Below are 19,510 nucleotides of genomic sequence, written 5' to 3' on the forward strand. Positions count from 1 at the left end.
AAGAGAGTCTGATTTGTTGCTTTTTTCATAAAATTTTTTGTTTAAGTATCTAAGAGACTTTTCTGTGCATTCAGTGAGAATGGATTGAAGTTCTCCCCTGACACTCTGTATCTGGGGTAGAACTTGTGAAGAATGAGAATGTTTGTGCGTGCGTTCCAGCTGTGAAAGTTGGGATGTGAGAGAGGTGATTCTCTCATTTTGGAGTTTTTTTCCTATGTGTGGCATACTTAATCACAGCCAAAATACGAGTTTCTAATGTTTAATGTTAGCACAATGCATGCAAACCATGGTGACGCCTGCATAGCCACTTTTTGCTGTATCCATGGGATAGTATCAGGATCCTGGCACTTGGGATGCCGGTGGTAAGAATACAGACAGCGTTATCTTGACACGCATGATCCTGACACCTGTTTGGTAAGTACCCTAGCCCTAATCCCCAACTTTCCTGACCCTAGCCCTCCCCCTGTAGCCTAACCCTAACCCCCTCCCTGCAGCCTATCCCTCCCCAGTGGTGTGTAATCCTACACCCCCCTCCCCGCAGCCTAACCCTAACTGTCCCTCCCCAGCCTAACCCTAACCCCCCCTCCCCACAGCTTAACCCTAACCGTCCCTCCCCGCAGCCTAAACCTAACACCCCCACTGTGGCCTGACCCACAGCAGCCCTGGCATACTTACATTTGGGATACCAGTGTGCGGGATTCCGGTACCTGCATTGCGATCCTTCTCGGCATCCCGAGTAGGATGCGAGCAGTGTCGAGATTCCGAACGCAGGGATCCTAACCAGATCCCCCCCAGCCTTATGCCTGACAATATTCAGCTGTAATGCAAGAATTGTTTACTTTCTGTTTGTTTTGAATGAAGAACAGGAAAGAAAGAAATGAAACCGCTTAAATACTATATTTGTGTGTATATTTATTAATGTCTGAAATCTTTTTATTACAAACATATAATTACAAATAAATAACCTATTATTGTACATAAACAAAACTTTTGTTTTACATTGATAAAGGCTTTTACCATAATATCCAGAGCTAGGCTGTATACTGTAAATCTCGAACTTTGAAGTCTTTGCTTATCATTAGTGAGTTTTGATCTTGTCACTTCAGTGTTCATTGGGAAAATGTGTATTAAAATGAATGATGCACTTAACAGGCTATAAATGATTACAGATATTTTAAGTCATCTGGGATTTCTGTAGTACTGATCGTATATTTTCTACATTGAGGTCCCATTAATTAATACAGTGAATTCCAAACTTGGTCCTTAAGACACCCTAACACTCCAAATTTTAAGGATTAAGGATATACATGCTTAAGCACAGATTACTTAATTAGTACCTCACAGAGGGTGGGATGTACTAACCTCAAAAATGCGGTCAAACTTCTGAAAAGTGCAGTTTCCAGAGGGTTGATGCATTCCCTATATGTATTATAGTTTTCCACAGCGGATATCGCAAAAGTCCCCATAATGCAAAGTACAGTTCTTATCAGAAGAGCTGTCCTTTGTGCTTTTATTCACGTATGTGGCGTTAACAAAATGCTGCTATGCCAGCGATAGGTGATGGTATGTAATGCATGCAATATGCGATACATGTTACATTCTGTCCCATGTTTAATTATAAAATCTCTGCATATGAATGGATATCCTTAAAACCTGGACTGTTAGGGAGCCTTGAAGACCAAGTTTGGGAAAACATTAACTATGTAATGATTTAAGCTTCCTTTCTTTTTGGGCTACTATCCACTCACCTTATAAATTGACATTCTCCTTGTGCCTTTCTTTATATTGGATACTATATTGCATACTAATGCTGTCGTATACTGTATACAGGTTGAGTATCCCTTATCCAAATATTCCGAAATACGGAATATTCCGAAATACGGACTTTTTTGAGTGAGAGTGAGATAGTGAAACCTTTGTTTTCTGATGGTTAATGTACACAAACTTTGTTTAATACACAAAGTTATTAAAAATATTCTATTAAATGACCTTCAGGCTGTGAGAATAAGGTGTATATAAAACATAAATGAATTTGGTGACTGTACATACATTTTGTTTAATGCATAAAGTTATTAAAAATATTAGCTAAAATGACCTTCAGGCTGTGTGTATAAGGTGTATATGAAACATAAATGCATTCTGTGCTTAGATTTAGGTCCCATCACCATGATATCTCATTATGGTATGCAATTATTCCGAAATACGGAAAAATCCGATATCCAAAATTCCTCTGGTCCCAAGCATTTTGGATAAGGTATACTCAACCTGTATTTTAGAATGAGAAGCAAAGTGGTTTAGAAAGGAGAAGAAATGTATAATGGATATGAACATCTCGGATCGGGGGGGGAAGGGGGCATGGACAGCTGTGCGGCAGTCCACAGCCCCGGTGACTGCTCCAGCAGGCTCCATAACTGGCACATGCGCAGAAACACTGATTTCTAGGGACAGCTTCAGCAACAGCCTCACTGACTCATTGAGGATGATGGATTTTACTTGGGAGGAGGGGGCTGCAGCCCTGCATCCCCTAGGTTATATCCGCCTGGATCTGAACCCAACTAAAAGAGAGACCCTGATCACAGTGTTGATTTACTAAGTGGATATTTCAGGGCTAAGTCAAACGTCTCTGCAATTGTGAAGGGTGAATGAAAGAAATGATAAAAGGCATTGCTATATTTAGGATTGGGACAATATTTATAAGCATTTTGATTAACCTTCATCCATATATTAAGGATGTTTCAGTCTATTGCACATTTCATATGACAATTTAAATACAGATTCTGATTGATTTTGCAAAATGAAAATGACAATCAAATATCCTACTTTAAATACAAAAGAGGATGAAATAGGTTTCAAATTATATTTTTAAATTACTATAAAGTACAGACTTTTTCAAAGCGAAATTTTGAATTATGCAGCAATAAAAATAGCGGTTAGAGGTCATATTTGCCTTTTTTTCTGAAATAATTTTGTATTGTATTCAACATTATTTCTGTACTCCTCCCTGTTCTACAGAATACATTTTTACTATATGTAGTAAGAACTCATATTTTGTTATTTCACATTTTTATTTTGAATACCATTGTGGGTAGCTAATCTCTGTTGTGTGGAAGTATTCTGTACAATGCAAGTATGCAAACATGACATCAGTGTATGAAATATAGGAGTATACATAACTACATTATATACAGTACATAGCTGCCGTGGTGCACAACTAACTTATAAAGTTATGATACGACCTCTGCTAAACTCTGCACTTATATAGTACTTATGATTGATTGTATAATTTCCATGGACTTTATACTATACTGACCACCATAAATGTGTAGGGCTGGAACGCAAACTGATGTCCAATTATAAGGCGCCACATAGTATACTGAAACTATATAAATGTACTTATTATTATCATCATCATCATCATCATCATCATCATTATTATTATTAATAATAAGAAATTCATAAAACCATCTAAAAAGGAAAAGTTGAGTTGTTGCCCATTGCAACCAATCAGATTGTAGTTATTATTTTCTAGAGTGTACTATATAAATGATAGCTAGAAACAGATTGGCTGCCGCAGGCTACTCCCCTACTTCAAATTTTTAGAATGATAAATTTCCCCACATTATTATTATTAATAATAATAATAATAATAATTGTATTTATATAGTTCAAGCATACTATGCAGTGCTATACAATTAATCTCACCCATAATTTTGCTTTGGCATACTACCAGAACTATATTTCACATAAGAGATTTACACCCCTGGCAAATAAGTGCAGTTAATTTTTTTAATTGTCACCTTGCTCTAAAATATAAAGAGCCAATGTTATAAAAAAATAACATAGAAAATTATACATATTTTATACATTGCTCATGGAACAACAGAAGGGACAATAGATAGTTACAAATGAATAGATTATGAGTAACTCATTTATTTGTAAATAACATTTTGTTATTAGAAAAAAAAAATCACCCGATCAATCAAGTGGTGAGCAGACCTCTTCCACACTGTTGCCTTGTTGCCGTTCCAGTTGTCTGTCTAGCAGGCTGTACTCAAATGTCACCCGATTGATAAATTTGCCACTAGAAACCATTCGTACAACACTGTTGTCGCAGCCAATCTTCATTTGGGCTATGGAAAGGAACACTTTATTTTACTGCAACTCCATCCTGCATTGATCCTAATTAATACCTGATCGCAAAAGCAAAATCTTTCTCTAATGGGCAAAACCATGTGCACTGCAGGTGGGCCAGATGTAACATGTGCAGAGAGTTAGATTTGGGTGGGTTATATTGTTTCTGTGCAGGGTAAATACTGGCTGCTTTATTTTTACACTGCAATTTAGATTTCAGTTTGAACACACCCCACCCAAATCTAACTCTCTCTGCACATGTTACATCTGCCCCACCTGCAGTGCACATGGTTTTGCCCATTAGAGAAAGATTTTGCTGCTGCGATCAGGTCTAAATTAGGCACATAGTCACTCTGTTTTTGAAAGTGGAGCTATTATCATTAATGAATGCCTAAATAACCACACTGAAATAAACATATACTGTAGGTCCAAAACAGGGCACCTGCACCGTTGTGTGTGTGTGTGTGTTGTTACCCTATACGCCTTATCATCTCTATGGTCCACTACTATTTGCCCCAACCACAAACTTTACCACTTATGCATTATGTGCCAAGTTATAAGAGGACATATCTGTAAGTACTGGTGTGTACATCAAACACTAAGGGAACCACGGGCAGCTGCTATAGGCAGAAGACCTTCCCGTTGGCTCTATGGGTCTTACACAATTGTGCTGGAGTTCCCTAACATTTGCTTACTCTCCACACCACAACAGTAGGCAAGTCTCCCAGAGCCAGTCACTACCCACCACCACCCAGCCGCCACTTACCATGTGAAGTGTGCGGACTGCGCAGCTGTTCATGCGATTCACGCTGGATCACATCTTAGCCACACACCCCCACTATACAATGGCAGTATAGCATTGTATAGCTGGGCCGTGGTGTTGACATGATCGTGGATGACATGTCCTCACCCGATATGCTGTGCCCAAACCCCTCCATATGCTGCCCCCCCTATCCCTGCGCACCACCACCTCCTGTGCCAACCTGGGCTTCCCCTCCCATAAGGGGAAGACAGAAAGTTAACAACTATGATGGAAGGTAGGCACAATCGCCTAATTAATTCAGCACCATAGAGCTAGCGATAACACAGATGGCAGTAAGATTCGTCAGCTTTTGTTAATGGATGCCTCTCAGTACTGTTTTTTTTCTTTTTCTAATTACACTTGCCCCCACATGGAATAGTTACCATATACACTGACATTTTTTCTATGGTGGAGAGTATGTGGAGGGGTTACAAAACTCACAGGTAACATAGGGACCTAATTGGCATTTTGTTTTACTTCATTTAGTGATAATTTTGCATAAGCTGCAGTTCTTGCATGATTAACAATGCAGAAAGGTTTGATCATAGGCCCCAATGAATTTAAATGATAAATACCACAGCCTAGGTAATGGTTTCTCAATCAAATTATATGTATAAAAATGCGTATGTGCCCAGTGCTACATATTAGGGGTATTTCATATACAAATTAGTCTTTCACCACTTCACAAATAGTGTACCCATCAATTATGCCTAATGGAGGCAGCCATTTTGAGGTCTGGAACAATAGCTATCACCATTAAAAGCTAATGCCATCTTCAGATGGAGTTTGCATGTTCTTAAACGGATCTGGTCAGGATCTTGGTGGTCGGGATCCCGGCAGTCACAATCCCGACGCCAAAATCCTGACACTATTAGGAATGCTGATACCGGCATCATAACTAGGGTCTCCAGCCCAGGGCTGGAATCCCGACAGCCAGGATGCCAAATGAGCAGCCACTGCCATGCCGGAGATGAAAGCCACAGGGGTGGGGGTTGTGCTTAGCTATGCGGGTAGGGCTAGGGCTAGGCATCTCCCAGGGAGGGTTGGCTAGGGTTAGGCTGCAGATGGAAGGGTTAGGGTTAGGCTGTGGGAAGGGGGAAATAGGTTTAGGTGCCACCGGGGAGGATTAGGATGAGGCTGTGTGGCTGTGTAGGGGGGGATGGGGGGGCGAGAGTTAGGTTTAGGGTTAGGCGGCCAGGAGGGGAAGGTAGGTATACTTACTTTTCCCTGACAGATTTCTAACCATTGGGATGCTAGCGGTCGGTATTCTGACCGCCGGCATCCTGAACGTTGGCAAATCAATCCCAACCCCTCTTAACTATTGAAAGTTTGGAGTGTGAAGATGGAACCATTTAGAGCCTCCTGTCTTCTTCCAGTTCTCACAGGCCAGGGTACTGGTAGGGGCATGGCCAAATTCCAGGATGCGTGGCCACGCTCCCTAGAAACTAAAACTAAAAATTGTTATTCCACATAGGGGGCACAAACGGCCACACAGGGTAACAGGTGTCCCCCCAGCAGAGCTGCAAAAGGAGGACAATGCCCCCCCTTAGCTGCTGACCCAGGCCGGGACCCTCCAACAAGCCCTGGGTAATTACAGTAGTATACACTCCCCTCCTCTCAGAGCCTCTCCCTGCATGTGCAGAAACACTGGCTATGAATGAACCTGGCAGTGTCAAGCTTTTAAAACTCACTAGGACAGCAGCTTTTCACAAGTCTATGGGGTCTATTCATGAAGCAGTGAAAAGAGTGGAGAAATGAGCCAGTGGAGAAGCTGCCCATGGCAACCAATCAGCATTGAAGAAACATTTATAATTTGCATATTATAAAATTATACAGAGCAGCTGATTGGTTGTCATAGCAACTTCTCCACTGGCTCACTTCTCCACTCTTTTCACTGCTTCATGAATAGACCAGATATGTCAGCTCTGAAAAAGATTGTCCTAAGTAACGGCCACCTATCTAAAGTAAACTGATAAATAAGCCCCATAGCCCTGAATGACATTATATATTCAGGGTCAGAATTCTACAGTAGCGTATTCACCTACAGTAACTTTACCCTCAATATATTTAAAAAAAGCATCTTTCACACATGAGGATGTTATTGTTTTACAACATATAGAATCATGAAATACAGTATGCTATGCTCGTAATGATATATTTTAGTGCAAGAATTACTTACCGGAGCCATGGAATGAGTGACAGAGATCTGCCAAAGGAAACATATTGGATGGATCTAGACCAGCACCTCCCAAGAGTTCCACAAAGTCTCCCGCTCCGCCGCAGCCTTTTGGTGGTGGCTTCTGGGGGAGGGAGGTGTATACTGTATTTATTTAGGGCACCCATAAAAAGAATAGGGTTCATTTACTAACATTGTAAAAAAAAAAAAGAGTATTAAAAGAGCTGTTATCAACACAAAAAACACCAAGGCTGCTACTGTAACAATTTTATTAAAATATATCAATAAATCAAAACTGAACTGCAGCTCATTAATGTCACAACATGCATATAACTTCCAATAATTACAAATAGCACCATAGACACAAATAAATATTTCTGTGGACTGGACATATTCATCTCAGTATATTTACTGTATCCAAAACCTAATGGCTCCAACTGCTGTAAATAATAGTCAAAGTGCATAGACAAAAGTACTGAGTTTCTCTGTCTGAAATGCTCTATCATAGAGATGGTCATCAGTGGGTTAAACATCGATGGTCACTATCGATGTTACCATTAGTGGTTGACCTTACATGTAAACCATGGTTTCAACCACTGATGGTCATCCCAGTGCTATGGATTAGTAAACCGCCAACCAATCAGAGCCTGGGGGCATGGTTTTGTGGGTACATTGGGAGTGGAGCTAGGCTCCATACCAAGCATTAAGCAGAGGGGAAAAAACAGCCATTGTGGTGTCTCTACCATTGATGGTGGAGAACCATTGGCTCTCTGCTATCGATGACAAAACTATTTGATATTGACCATAAAGTATTGATGATTTATAAACATTGATGGTCGATGGCCATCCCCTCTCTTTAACAGAAACCACCTCATGCTAAATTTCCCTTTGATGTGCTTCATTTACTTGCATTGTATTTAGGTGCAAAATTTGAAAGTAATCTGCAATTTGTCTGTATCTGTCCAGTGCAAGTCCAACAATGAATGGCTTGCAGCAGTGTAGTGCTAATGTGAGGAAGTGAGCTCCATGATTGGTTATAGGGAAGCAGAGCAACATTGCACTATATGAAACTGAACTGTACTGAGAGGGGATCTTTGTCCTGATGAAAATGTATCCTACTTTGAAATATTAATTTTAACAGGTGGTCCTGTCATCATTGTTACATATCCCTGAGTGTCGCCATCTGTGCATATGTATATATAGATTGTAAGCCTTAGGGGTCAATCCAATTAACTGTGAAGGGTGCAAAGTGCTGTTGCCGCAGTGTTTCATCACCGGTAACAGCACCCTGTCTTGCACCCTCCACAGACTGGTTTCTGCCTGAATTTGCTCAAAATTATTCGCTACCCTATGGGGCAGTGAGCACTTTTGAGCTAGTTCGGGCCGCTGTAAAGTGCGGCCACTTCCGTGATGGTTCGTTCCTGCGATATCATTGTGGCTAATTGGATTGACCCCTTAGATTGTAAGCTTCTAGGAGCTCTCTCCTGTTCTCTCGCCCCTTTTCTCTTGCACTTCAATAACAGCCCTCACCCACCCACTATCCATCTTCAGGAATTCCACCTGTTTGTAGCTGCTCATCCCTTCCGCTGGCTCTTAAATTACTAATGTCACCATCGCTATTGATAACATGTCCCTACCTTAGCCGCTCACCTGCTTACCATCTGTATTGTGTACTGAGATCTGTGGTACTAATTGTTACTTGTGTCCTGTTTACCTTTTGGCTACTGTAATGTTCTGTTTGTAGAGGAGGGCCCTGGCAAACCTCTCAAGGTGGGCCTCCTATTTGATTTCTATACAACCTTAGGTCTACATGTTTTATCATATTCTAATAATTTCTTATCAAGTATATTAGAAATATGCGAGGCAGCGCGTCAAGATAGTGTCAAAGCTTTGTAAGAGTATCAGCTCCTCGTACCCAACTGCTAGTTGTTATCAGTGACAGCTGCTACCCCTGGGCTGCAGTACACACCACACATAACAACATAACATGGGGGGGGGGGGGTTTAAAACATATACACATACCTTTAATGTTGCATGAAATATGTGTGACGGCTGCCTGACCCCTGGGATCGGCAGCGCTGCGTTTCACAGGCACGGCTGCACTGGGGATGCAGCACTCAGCTTCAGCTCTCCTTCCTGTAAAAGCCACCCCCAGGCTCCCATTGGCTATGTACACAGTCTGTGGGCGGGCTTATTATACAAGAGGGAGAATCTGAGTGCTGCTGTGTCCAGAGTGCCTAATTCAGACCTGATCGCTGTTGTGCGAAATCGCACAGTGACCGATTATCGATAGACTGCGCATGTGTATGCACCGCAATGCGCACACGTGAGCCCCAACAGCGATGGAATGGTACTAAAATTTTAATGGCTAGTCGTACGTAAGGTGATTAACAAGAAGAGGACATTTGTGGGTGGTAACTGGACGTTTTCTGGGAGTGTCAGGAAAAACGCAGGCGTTCCCAAGCGTTTTCAGGGAGGGTGTGTGACGTCAGCTCCAGCCCCGATCAGCCTGTTTCTATAACACGGTAGGAGTAAGTCCTGGGCTATGCACAGACTGCACAGACTGGAAAAACCATTTGATGATGAGTGAGGTGCGAACGGATTTGAGATGTCCACTGCCTGGCAAAGTTTTTGCACAGCATACGCATGCTTTTGCACACTTGCACGAGGTGGGTTTTCACTCTCTATGGGCAGTGGCTATCTGATCGCAGACCTATGCAAAAACGCAGAGGAGCGATCAGATCTGAATTAGGGGGTGTAGTATTCCGGCGCCGGTATACTGTGCGCCGGGATCCCGACAGTCGGCATACTGAAACACCACCCGAATTAGGCCCTGAGTGCAGTGACGGCTGTGAAACACATAGCACTGCTGATCCCCGGGGCCATCGTATCATTTTATTAAAAGTCACAACTCTAATTAAACTGAATAGTAACTTAATAGTACTGTGTACACAGAAGTTAATTGCCAAATTACTTATTTATTCAACAGTATTTAGTGACTGATTTTGGGGCGTGCCCCCTTCACCTTGTGGGCCCATGGATATTTGCCAGTATAGCCACCACTGAATACTGTATGCTACTTTGTTATACAATTCATAGTACAAATAAAATTCAGTAAAATACCAGTTGCTGTACATTGTACTATAATTCTACTTTGTACCAGTTAGGACAGTGCTGTGCCTGATTCTCTATCCCACTATCATCAGACAGGGGCACGCATAGTGGTAATACATAGTAACATAGTTTCTGAGGTTGAAAAAAGACAATTTGTCCATTGAGTTCAACCTGTTAGTGATCTCCTACACTATAATATTTTTAAGACTAAAGTAGTGATCGAGTCCACCATTACTACTCTCTCAGGCAGGGAATTCCAAGTACGTATTGTCTTTACTGTGAAGAAACCTTTCCGTCTCTGTGTGCGAAATCTCCTCTCCTCTAACCTAAGCGAGTATCCACGTGTCCTTTGTGATAATCTTATCAAAAACAAGTCCCCCTCTAGCTCTGTGTATTGACCCCTTATATATTTGTAAATGTTGATAATGTCCCCTCTTATTCTCCTTTTCTTTCTAGTGTAAACATGCCTAGCCTATCAAGCCTTTCCTCGTATTCTAGTGTCTCCATCCCCTTAATCAATTTGGTCACCCGTCTTTGAACCTTTTCTAGTTCCAGGAGATCCTTTTTGTAGTATGGTGCCCATAGTTCTGCACAGTATTCGAGATGTGGCCTCACTAGTGATTTATATAATGGGAGTATAACACTCTCATCCCTTGCATCAATTTCCCGCTTTATGCATGCTAATACCTTGTTTGCCTTTTATGTTACATTCCTACTTTGGATACTACTGCTAAGTTTGTTATCTATGTGAACACCTAAATCTTTTCCCAGTACAGAATCCCCTAGTTTCTCCCCATTTAGTATGTAAGTAGTATTTTTGTTCTTGCTACCAAAGTGCATTACCTTACATTTGTCTATATTGAACCACCTTCTTAATTTTGCTGCCCATGTTTCCAATCTAAATAAGTCATTCTGTAGAGACTTAGCATCCCCCTCCGAATTTATAACCTTACACGTTTGGTATCGTTTGCAAATATTGACACTGTACTTTCTAGACCTACTTCTAGATTATTTATGAAAATGTTAAACAATAGTGGTCCAAGTACAGATAATTGTGGCACACCACTTCAGTCTAATTCGAAAACGTTCCATTTACCACCACTTGCTGCTTCCTTTTGTCCAACCAATTTCTAACCCAAGTGCATATTGTGTTCCCTAACCAAAGTTCTCTTAATTTGTATCGAAAGTACTGTATCGAAAGCTTTAGCAAAGTCTAAAAAGATTACATCCACCTCTTTACCCTGATCTAGGGTCGTACTAACCGTTTCATAAAAGCCTATTAAATTATGCTGGCCATATACTTGTGCGACTGCATGCGATGCGATATCGGGCCCGGTTTCCCTTGATGCTCACATTGCGATAAATCACATTGAAAGTGCTTTTTTTGTACATTTGATGCGCAGACAATCATGCAATTTATCGCATGCCCCTTGCGACCAAGGTGGAGGGGAGTGTCCAGGAAGTGAGCTAAATACCTCAAATACGGAAATGTCCGGAAGTGAGATTAATACCTCACAGATAGCATGTCGAAGTGCGATAAATCGAATGTGGTAAAAACAGCATGCGATCGCATAAATATTAAGTGCAGCACATAAGATCTTGATATGCAAGATTCGACCGGCGTGGCCACGCATCGCGTTGCATGGTACAGTACATTAGATGTGCATATAATCCTGCGATTTATCACACAGATGCGGTCCAGACATCTCACAATTGTATGGGCACCAATAGTTTGACATGATCTATCCTTCACAAATCCGTGTTGGTTCCTATTAATAACCTTATTGGTTTCAAGGAACTCCTGTATTCTGTCTCTTAAAATACCTTCCAGTACTTTCCCTGCTACAGATGTAAGACTTACTGGTCTATAATTACCCAGTTCAGATTTATTCCCTTTTTAAATATCGTCACTACTTCCGCTATACGCCAGTCTTTGGGGACCATGCCTGATGTAAGTGAGTAATTGAAAATCAAGTATAGGGGTCTTGCTAATTCGGAGTGTAGCTCCATGAGAACCCTTAGGTGAATTCCGTCGAGACCAGTTGACTTTTTAATCTTATTTTTTTTTAAATTAGTCACAGACTATTTCCTCACTTAAATACGCATTAAGCAGTGGGACATTATCATTGCTGAAGTTATGTGTCAATCCCGCCATCTCGTCCTCTCTTGTGAATACAAATGAGAAAAACTTGTTTAGTTTTCCCGCTATGTCATTGTCGTCTTTGATTAGGACACCCAAATTGCCTTTTAAAGGGCCTATACTCTCCTTCTTTAATCTTTTGCTGCTAATGTATTTAAAAAACTTTTTGGGGTTTGATTTACTTTCATTTGCTATTAGCTTTTACGTTTCTATTTTAGTCGCTCTGATTTCTTTTCTGCATATTTTGGTACAATCCTTATAGTACTCGAATGACTCCACCTTCCTGTCCGATTTATACTTTTTGAAAGCTTGCCTCTTTTTTGCCATTAGTTCCTTAATCTTTTTGTTAAGCCACAATGGTTTGGAATTAATACTCCTTTGTTTGCTGCCCATGGGAATGAATTTACGAGTATAACTAGCGAGCAGCATTTTTAATAGATCCCATTTCTCTGTAGTATTCTTGCCTTGAAACAACATTTCCCAGTCAATGTCACTTAAAGCTTCCCTTATGTTAAAGTTGAATTTGCTAATGACAATTTTCATACCTTTATCTGTAGCTCATTGAAGTGGCCCAGTGTTAGGTCCGATATTTTTATAACAACTGGATATATGATAGAAAAGCTGCAGTTTCTGTGTTGATGGGGGATGATCATGGTGAACTTCCCACTGGGTGACTGTGATATCACATTACATGCTGAAGGAAACAAATCCACCAAATAAGATTATTAGATTGCTACTGTATTACAAATGATAATATCAACATCAGTACAGTATAAAAAAATAATATCAACAAATGTAGTTCAGCAGATGTGCCAGCAGACAGTGTTTATGGTGTATATATAGCAGTGATGTGCTGTGAGGTCAATGGCTTGGGAGGCACTAGCTTCTCTAGTACATACCCAGCACCACAAAAATACAAACAGCAGATACATTAGAGTACATGGGGGGTGGGCTGGTACTGCAGCCATTGTGTATATACTGTGATTACAGGACGACCCCAAAGTACCCAGACAGCTACCAAAGTCGGCTCCAGGCCTACTAGCACCCTGAGCGAGATCTTTTGAAGCACCCTCCACTCTCATGTGCACGCTTCTAGGAAAGTGGGCGTGCACTCGCAACTATATATTATGTTTTGAATTATAAATATATATACCATATTATCACTCCCCTACAGACACAATTTGGAGCCTCATATATAATGCCCACACAGTAGTGCGCCTTACAAATAATGCCCCCAGTATAGTGCCAGTTACACTTAATGCCCCCAGTATAGTGTCAGTAACATGTAATGCCCCAGTATAGTGCCAGTTACATGTAATGCCCCCAGTATAGTGCCAGTTAGGCGTAATGACTGAGTATAGTGCCAGTTACATGTAATGCCCCAGTATAGTGCCGGTTACACGTAATGCCCCAGTATAGTGCCAGCTACACATAATGCCTCCTGTAGTGCCAGTTACATGTAATTCCCCCTGTAGTGCCAGTTACACGTAATGCCCCCTGTAGTGCCAGATACACGTAATGCACCTGTAGTGCCAATTACACGTAATGCCCCCTGTAGTGCCAGATACACGTAATGACCCTGTAGTGCCAGTTACACAAAATACCCCCTGTAGTGCCAGTTACATGTAATGCCCCCTGTAGTGCTAGTTACATGTAATGCCTCCTTTAGTACCAGTTACACAAAATGCCCCCTGTAGTGCAAGTTACACAAAATGCCCACTGTAGTGCCAGTTACACAAAATGCCCCCTGTTGTGCCAGTTACACAAAATGCCCCCTGTCTCAGATGTGGGGGTGAGCTACCCCAATGCCCACACTATTTCCAGTCACTTTCCACTCCCCAGCCCCGCTCATCTCGGTCCTGTATAGAGCTGCCGTTGGGAGAGTGCAGCAGGCACCGGTGTTGTTGATGAGGCTGCTGCCTGAGAGGGCAGAGGGGGAGGAAAGTGCCGGCTGCCGCTTCTGCACTATGCACCTCCAGCTCTGGGCCTCCTGGCACCGCCTCCAGGCCCGCTGTCTCTGCACTTGGCTCTCTCCCCTCCCTGGTGCTTCCAGCTGCAGGGTAACAGAGGAGATCACCAGGCGCGGGCGGCTCCTGTGACACTCCCACCACTAGCAGCAGGAGAGGAGCCAGGGGGGAATGAAGAGAGGGGTCCTGACTGTAATCATTGTCAGCTCCTAATTCCTTGTCCCGCTGCCTCATATGGGCAATTGGACCAGTGGATCCAATCACATCTACCTCGCTGACAGGGGCGTGCTTTGATGTGCGCTGAAAGCCCGTCCCTGTCAACGAGGCACTTACACTAGTGCTGCTTTCTTCACTTTATTCAATGGGCTTTTAAATCCCACTGCTTGCCCCCCCCCCCCCCCCCCCGCTCTATCCCCGTTCCCATTTTCTACGGGAGGCACTGCTATCGGTGCCTCCTAAACTAATTTAATGAATTAAAATGATTAGTATAAAATAAAGAACATGCTTATCACACAGAATATGTGTCATAAGTATCTTCTTTGTATTATTTTAATCATTAATCACAGGGGAGGCACTGTCTCCCCCGACTACACGTCCCTGATATATAGTATGGAACCCGCTCAATCAATCTCGCAAATCTCCCCCAGGTGCTGAGAAGGGAGGGGTTATTCTAGACAAGAAACAAATGGGGGTTTCCTGAGCACACCAATGGGAATCAGAAACCAGACTTGAACTCTATATGGTAATAGAAAATTCAGAGATTTTAGTTATACGTATATATTTGCAAAGATATACTGGAGGTCTCCATACTAAAGTTTAAGTACGGAACGTGGAACCCCACAAAAGCCAGTGAAGGCCAGCCACCCCAGGGCAGCACACCAGATAAAGGCTGGGGTGTTAGTAAGTACTAATAAGAAAGAAGCAAAAGCTATGTATTAAAAGGTGATACACAGGCGAAAAAGTGCTAAGTAATTGAAAGTGTTAAAAAAGTGCTAAATAAAATGTTATAGTATCCCACCCCAAAGTAGCCTGGCCACACCAACCTAGGAGGCGCAGCACCCCAAACTCATCCCTAAAATTGATAACAGCACCAGGGGTGTTTTAAGAGAGGAGGGGGCCTGTGTGCAGACTCCGGGTGGGCCCCCTCCTCTCCACGATGCTGGTGTCTACTGCGCCCGCCATGGTCCGGTGACAAATTTCTTACTGCGCATGCACAGCGGCCATTTTGGAAGCGATTTTTGACGCAGCTGCAGCGCCCCATCATGGGACCCCGGAAAGGTAAGTATAAAAGAACATGGGTGCAGTATGCGCGGTGTGGGCCCCCTGGACCCAGTGGCACATGTACACCGCACATATTGCACCCATGATAGAAACGCCTATAAAAAGCACCCACTCTTTGTCATATAACTGCCCAATGTAAGGCCACAATGAATATGTGATCAGCACCAACCACTTCTATTATATTTTATACTAGCTTCTAAGATGAATCTTTCTGTGATTTTGTACTGCTCTAGGGCAGATTACATTTTATCTACAGGGAATAAACATATCAAGGATTGTGGGGACCACAATCCAATCCTAGGGGAATTGACTGTTGTGCTCTGTAATTCATACTTCTCTACTCTCCCAATTTTGGTGCAAAGTAGGCGGGACATGGGTGTTATGAAGCGAATCACGGCCCATCCCCATGACTCATGGCATTATGTCACTGGGAAGGGTCATAAAATCACTGATTAAGGACAAATATTGGGCTCTTGTCATTATCATTGATGCTAACCTACCTCCCCCACCAAATAAATATAACAATATTGTTTACTGAACATTGTTTTTTGCTATAAATCGATGTTCGATGTCCATCCCTAGAAAGTAAGATATAGATTACTGTACATCGAGGCTCAGAGCTGGCCCTAACCAATATGATGCCCTAGGCAAGATTTTGGCTGGTGCCCCCTAGTACCGCCGCTAGTTCTGCAGGAGATGCCTGGCATGAGTCAGCTGGCAGCTCTGCTAACGTTGGGGCACCTTTTGTTTATGAAAATGCATCTTATTTGCATTACTATGTGGCTAGGATGCACAAGCAGCTTCTGCTGATTAAAATGATATGCAGCATGCCTATATTCTGTGTGCGACTGCGGCTGTATCTGCATACAAAATGCTACATTACAGTGTTTCCACAGAATATAGGCATGCCGCATATAATTTTAATCAGCAGAAGCTGCAGGTGCCCCTAAGCATACCAAATGCCCTAGGCAATTGCCTAGTCTGCCTATGCCTAGGGCCGGCTCTGTCGAGGCTAATGGTGTGTGAAATGAAGATGGGATCTTAACAATAAAACTGATTTTATGCCTGCATAACTGGAAATCTATCTGGAGTAGGTGCAATATGACTAGACAGTGCAGACTAAGTCAGGGACGACAGAGGCAGCCATTCCGGGGGCCCCACACATTAGGGGCCCCCACACACTGCATTTTGAATTGCAGGAGTCTTCCTTTGGAGGCACAGCTGTTCAGTAACAGCGGCTGCAGAGGTACTCCTACACAGTCAGAGTGAATGCAGAGCCGGGGTAATTGCGCCACCACCAGCGGTTATGGCAGACGGGTCTACTGCCTTACAGCTGCCACATCCCATCACCCCGAGTAGGAATCCTGTCTGCCTCCACCCCGCAGTGTTCTCCACCACTGTGCCGCCTACTTGATCCAGGAGGAGGGTAAGGAGCAGAGCAGGGGCTGGTGGAGGCCGGGGGGATGGGAGCTGGCAGATGGTTCATGTGGGGGCTTTAGCAGTGAGGAGCCCGGGCCTGGAGCTCGCTGCCCCAGCCCTGGTCTCCTCGCTGTGACGGAGGTGCCTACGGTGTGATGGGAGACAGATACCGTTATTACTCAGGCCTGCTCTTCCCCACAAACCTTCGTCAGGGAGGGTTACTAGGTCAGAAATAGGAGAAATCAGGGCCCCCACAACCTACATTGCCCTGGGCCCCCACCAGCCTTAATCCGGCCCTGTGACTAGAGTTCTGTGAAAGGTGCGGGGAGTCTATGTCAGTGCTGAAAGTAGGGTGGTATGGGGTGGTACGGAGTACCATTAAGAAATATGGTGGTGGTACACAGTACCACCAGCCCACCGCCTGCGCCACAGGGTCTCTGTCTGCAATGAGCATGCATCCCCTGGCAACGAGCAAGAAACCCCTGACAACGAACATGTAACACCTGGCAACAAGCAAGAAACCCCTGGCGACAAGCATGTAGGGCGGTAAGTCCTACTAGAGGCATTATATGTGTAAGCAGCACTGTAGGGGGCATCATGTGTGCAAGTGACACTAGTGGGGCATTATGCATGTTAACAGCACACCAGGGGGCATTGTGTGTGCTAGCGGCACTATAGAGGAGCATTATGCGTGCAAGCAGCACTGCAGGGAGCATTACGCATGTAAGCAGCATTACAGGGGGCATTCATGGTCTTTTCTCTCTGAGGCTTGAGTGAGGCTTTGGCAAAGCCCAGAAAAAAAAATAACTATCCCTGCTGTTGTGGTGATTAAGGTTCTTATCACCTTTTCCCTTTAGGAAACTTCTGTCTGCAAGAGAATAAGGGATAATGTGACCCTTTCTATTTGGATAAAGTCCTAAATGGCCTTCATTCTTAGGAATCTCCTTGTGTTCTTTCACTTTTTAGGCATTTGGGTCATAGTGCACGTCCCCCTGGCTTTCTAAAAAGTGAGAAAAAAAGGCATTGCTCGCAATCTGCAAATTTCTGCCTATCCATCAGCTTTTCCTATTCTTATTGTGTTGCTCAGACTTTAGCAGCCACTGGATTATAAACAATGACATACAACAATAAGTATTTAGGATGCACTATAGTCACTTCAGTCCTAACTGCACATCATATTTAGAACATTATACTGTAAATTGTATTTACTGCTATACAGCAAGCTCTATATCTGAGAAATCAATAGCTAATTCTGGCTGGACATTTATCAGATTGTTCTAGCACTCATTTAATTATTTAATTTCCTGAAGAGATGAAAGATTATGCTGGCAACTCTGTGAAATGAATTTTCTAGGAAAAAGAGACAACTTACGGAACATCTTCGGAGTCTTACGTATTGTCAGGGTGAAGCCGTAGCCTGGCTTGTGAACTCGGAAGAAAATCATTGCCACATTTTGAGATGACCTCGTGATGCTTTGCATGTTGCCATCTTCACAGATATCTGTGTAACGTTCACTAGTGGACAGAGGATGATCCAAAGAACTCGGGAACTTTTCTCCTTTAATTATCCAGCCGTCAAAAACCTAACATGAGTTGACAACAATCATTATTCGCTGTCAATAGAAATCAACATATCAGTAAAAAAACTAATATATATTTTTAGAATATTTACTTGTGATGATTTGACAAATCTACAGTGATATGAGTATTACTAAAGGCAATCACAAATTATTACACTCACATATATTATGTCTGTCTGACCTTAAATAATTGGCAGAATTTAAGGGGGTCATTCTGACCCGTTCGCTCTCTGCTTTTTATTGCAGCTGAGCAAACGGGTAGCCACTGCGCATGCCAGACGGCCGAAGGCCGTAGTGGGGATGCGATCGCCTCTGCCTGCTTGACAGGCAGAGGCGGTCGCTGGGCGGGAGGGGTGGAACGGCGGCGTTTGGCCGCCGTTTCGTGTGTGCGGTCCGGCCAACGCATGCGTGGCCGGACCGCGCGGGGAGTGGCCTGCAGCAGCTGCGTGACGTCATACGCAGCCGATGCGGGCCGGGGAGCGACGAGTAGCTCCCGGCCAGCACGCTAAAGCTGCGCTGGTCGGGAGCTACTCTGGAAGTGCAAAGGCATTGCGGCTGTGCGATGCCTTTGCACTTCTACGGGGGTGCGGCACTGACATGTGGGGCGGACTAGCCCTGTGCTGGGCGTTCCCCCGCATGTCAGTGTGAATGATCGTAGCTGTGCTAAATTTAGCACAGCTACAATCATCTCGGAATTAGGGCCTAAATCCATTGGGAAAGAAAGTTAGCAATTGGGCAAAACCACTTTGCACTGCAGGTGGGGCTGATGTAACATGTTCAGAGAGAGACATATTTGGGTGGGGTGTGTGCAAACTGAAATCTAATTTGCAGTGTAATAATAAAGCAGCAGGTATTTACCATGCAACTTTCTTGGTTTGCTAACAAACCTGAATAACCCCT

General features: G+C 43.3%; 1 protein-coding gene across 1 annotated transcript in view; it reads right to left on the minus strand.

The window, feature by feature from the left end:
* Nucleotides 1–910: 910 nt before the first annotated feature.
* The window catches only part of CRHBP (corticotropin releasing hormone binding protein), a 43,937-nt gene continuing 25,337 nt past the window's right edge, over nucleotides 911–19,510 (minus strand). Inside the window, exons 4-7 of the mRNA XM_063963701.1 lie at nucleotides 18,403–18,613; nucleotides 12,909–13,057; nucleotides 7,113–7,233; nucleotides 911–4,130 (exon numbers count right to left, since the gene is read on the minus strand). Of these exons, the coding sequence (XP_063819771.1) occupies nucleotides 3,976–4,130; nucleotides 7,113–7,233; nucleotides 12,909–13,057; nucleotides 18,403–18,613 (636 nt within the window). The 3' untranslated portion in view covers nucleotides 911–3,975. The remainder of the gene's footprint in view (nucleotides 4,131–7,112; nucleotides 7,234–12,908; nucleotides 13,058–18,402; nucleotides 18,614–19,510) is intronic.

Source organism: Pseudophryne corroboree, chromosome 1, assembly GCF_028390025.1.
Source record: "Pseudophryne corroboree isolate aPseCor3 chromosome 1, aPseCor3.hap2, whole genome shotgun sequence".
Classification (NCBI taxonomy): Eukaryota; Metazoa; Chordata; class Amphibia; order Anura; family Myobatrachidae; genus Pseudophryne; species Pseudophryne corroboree.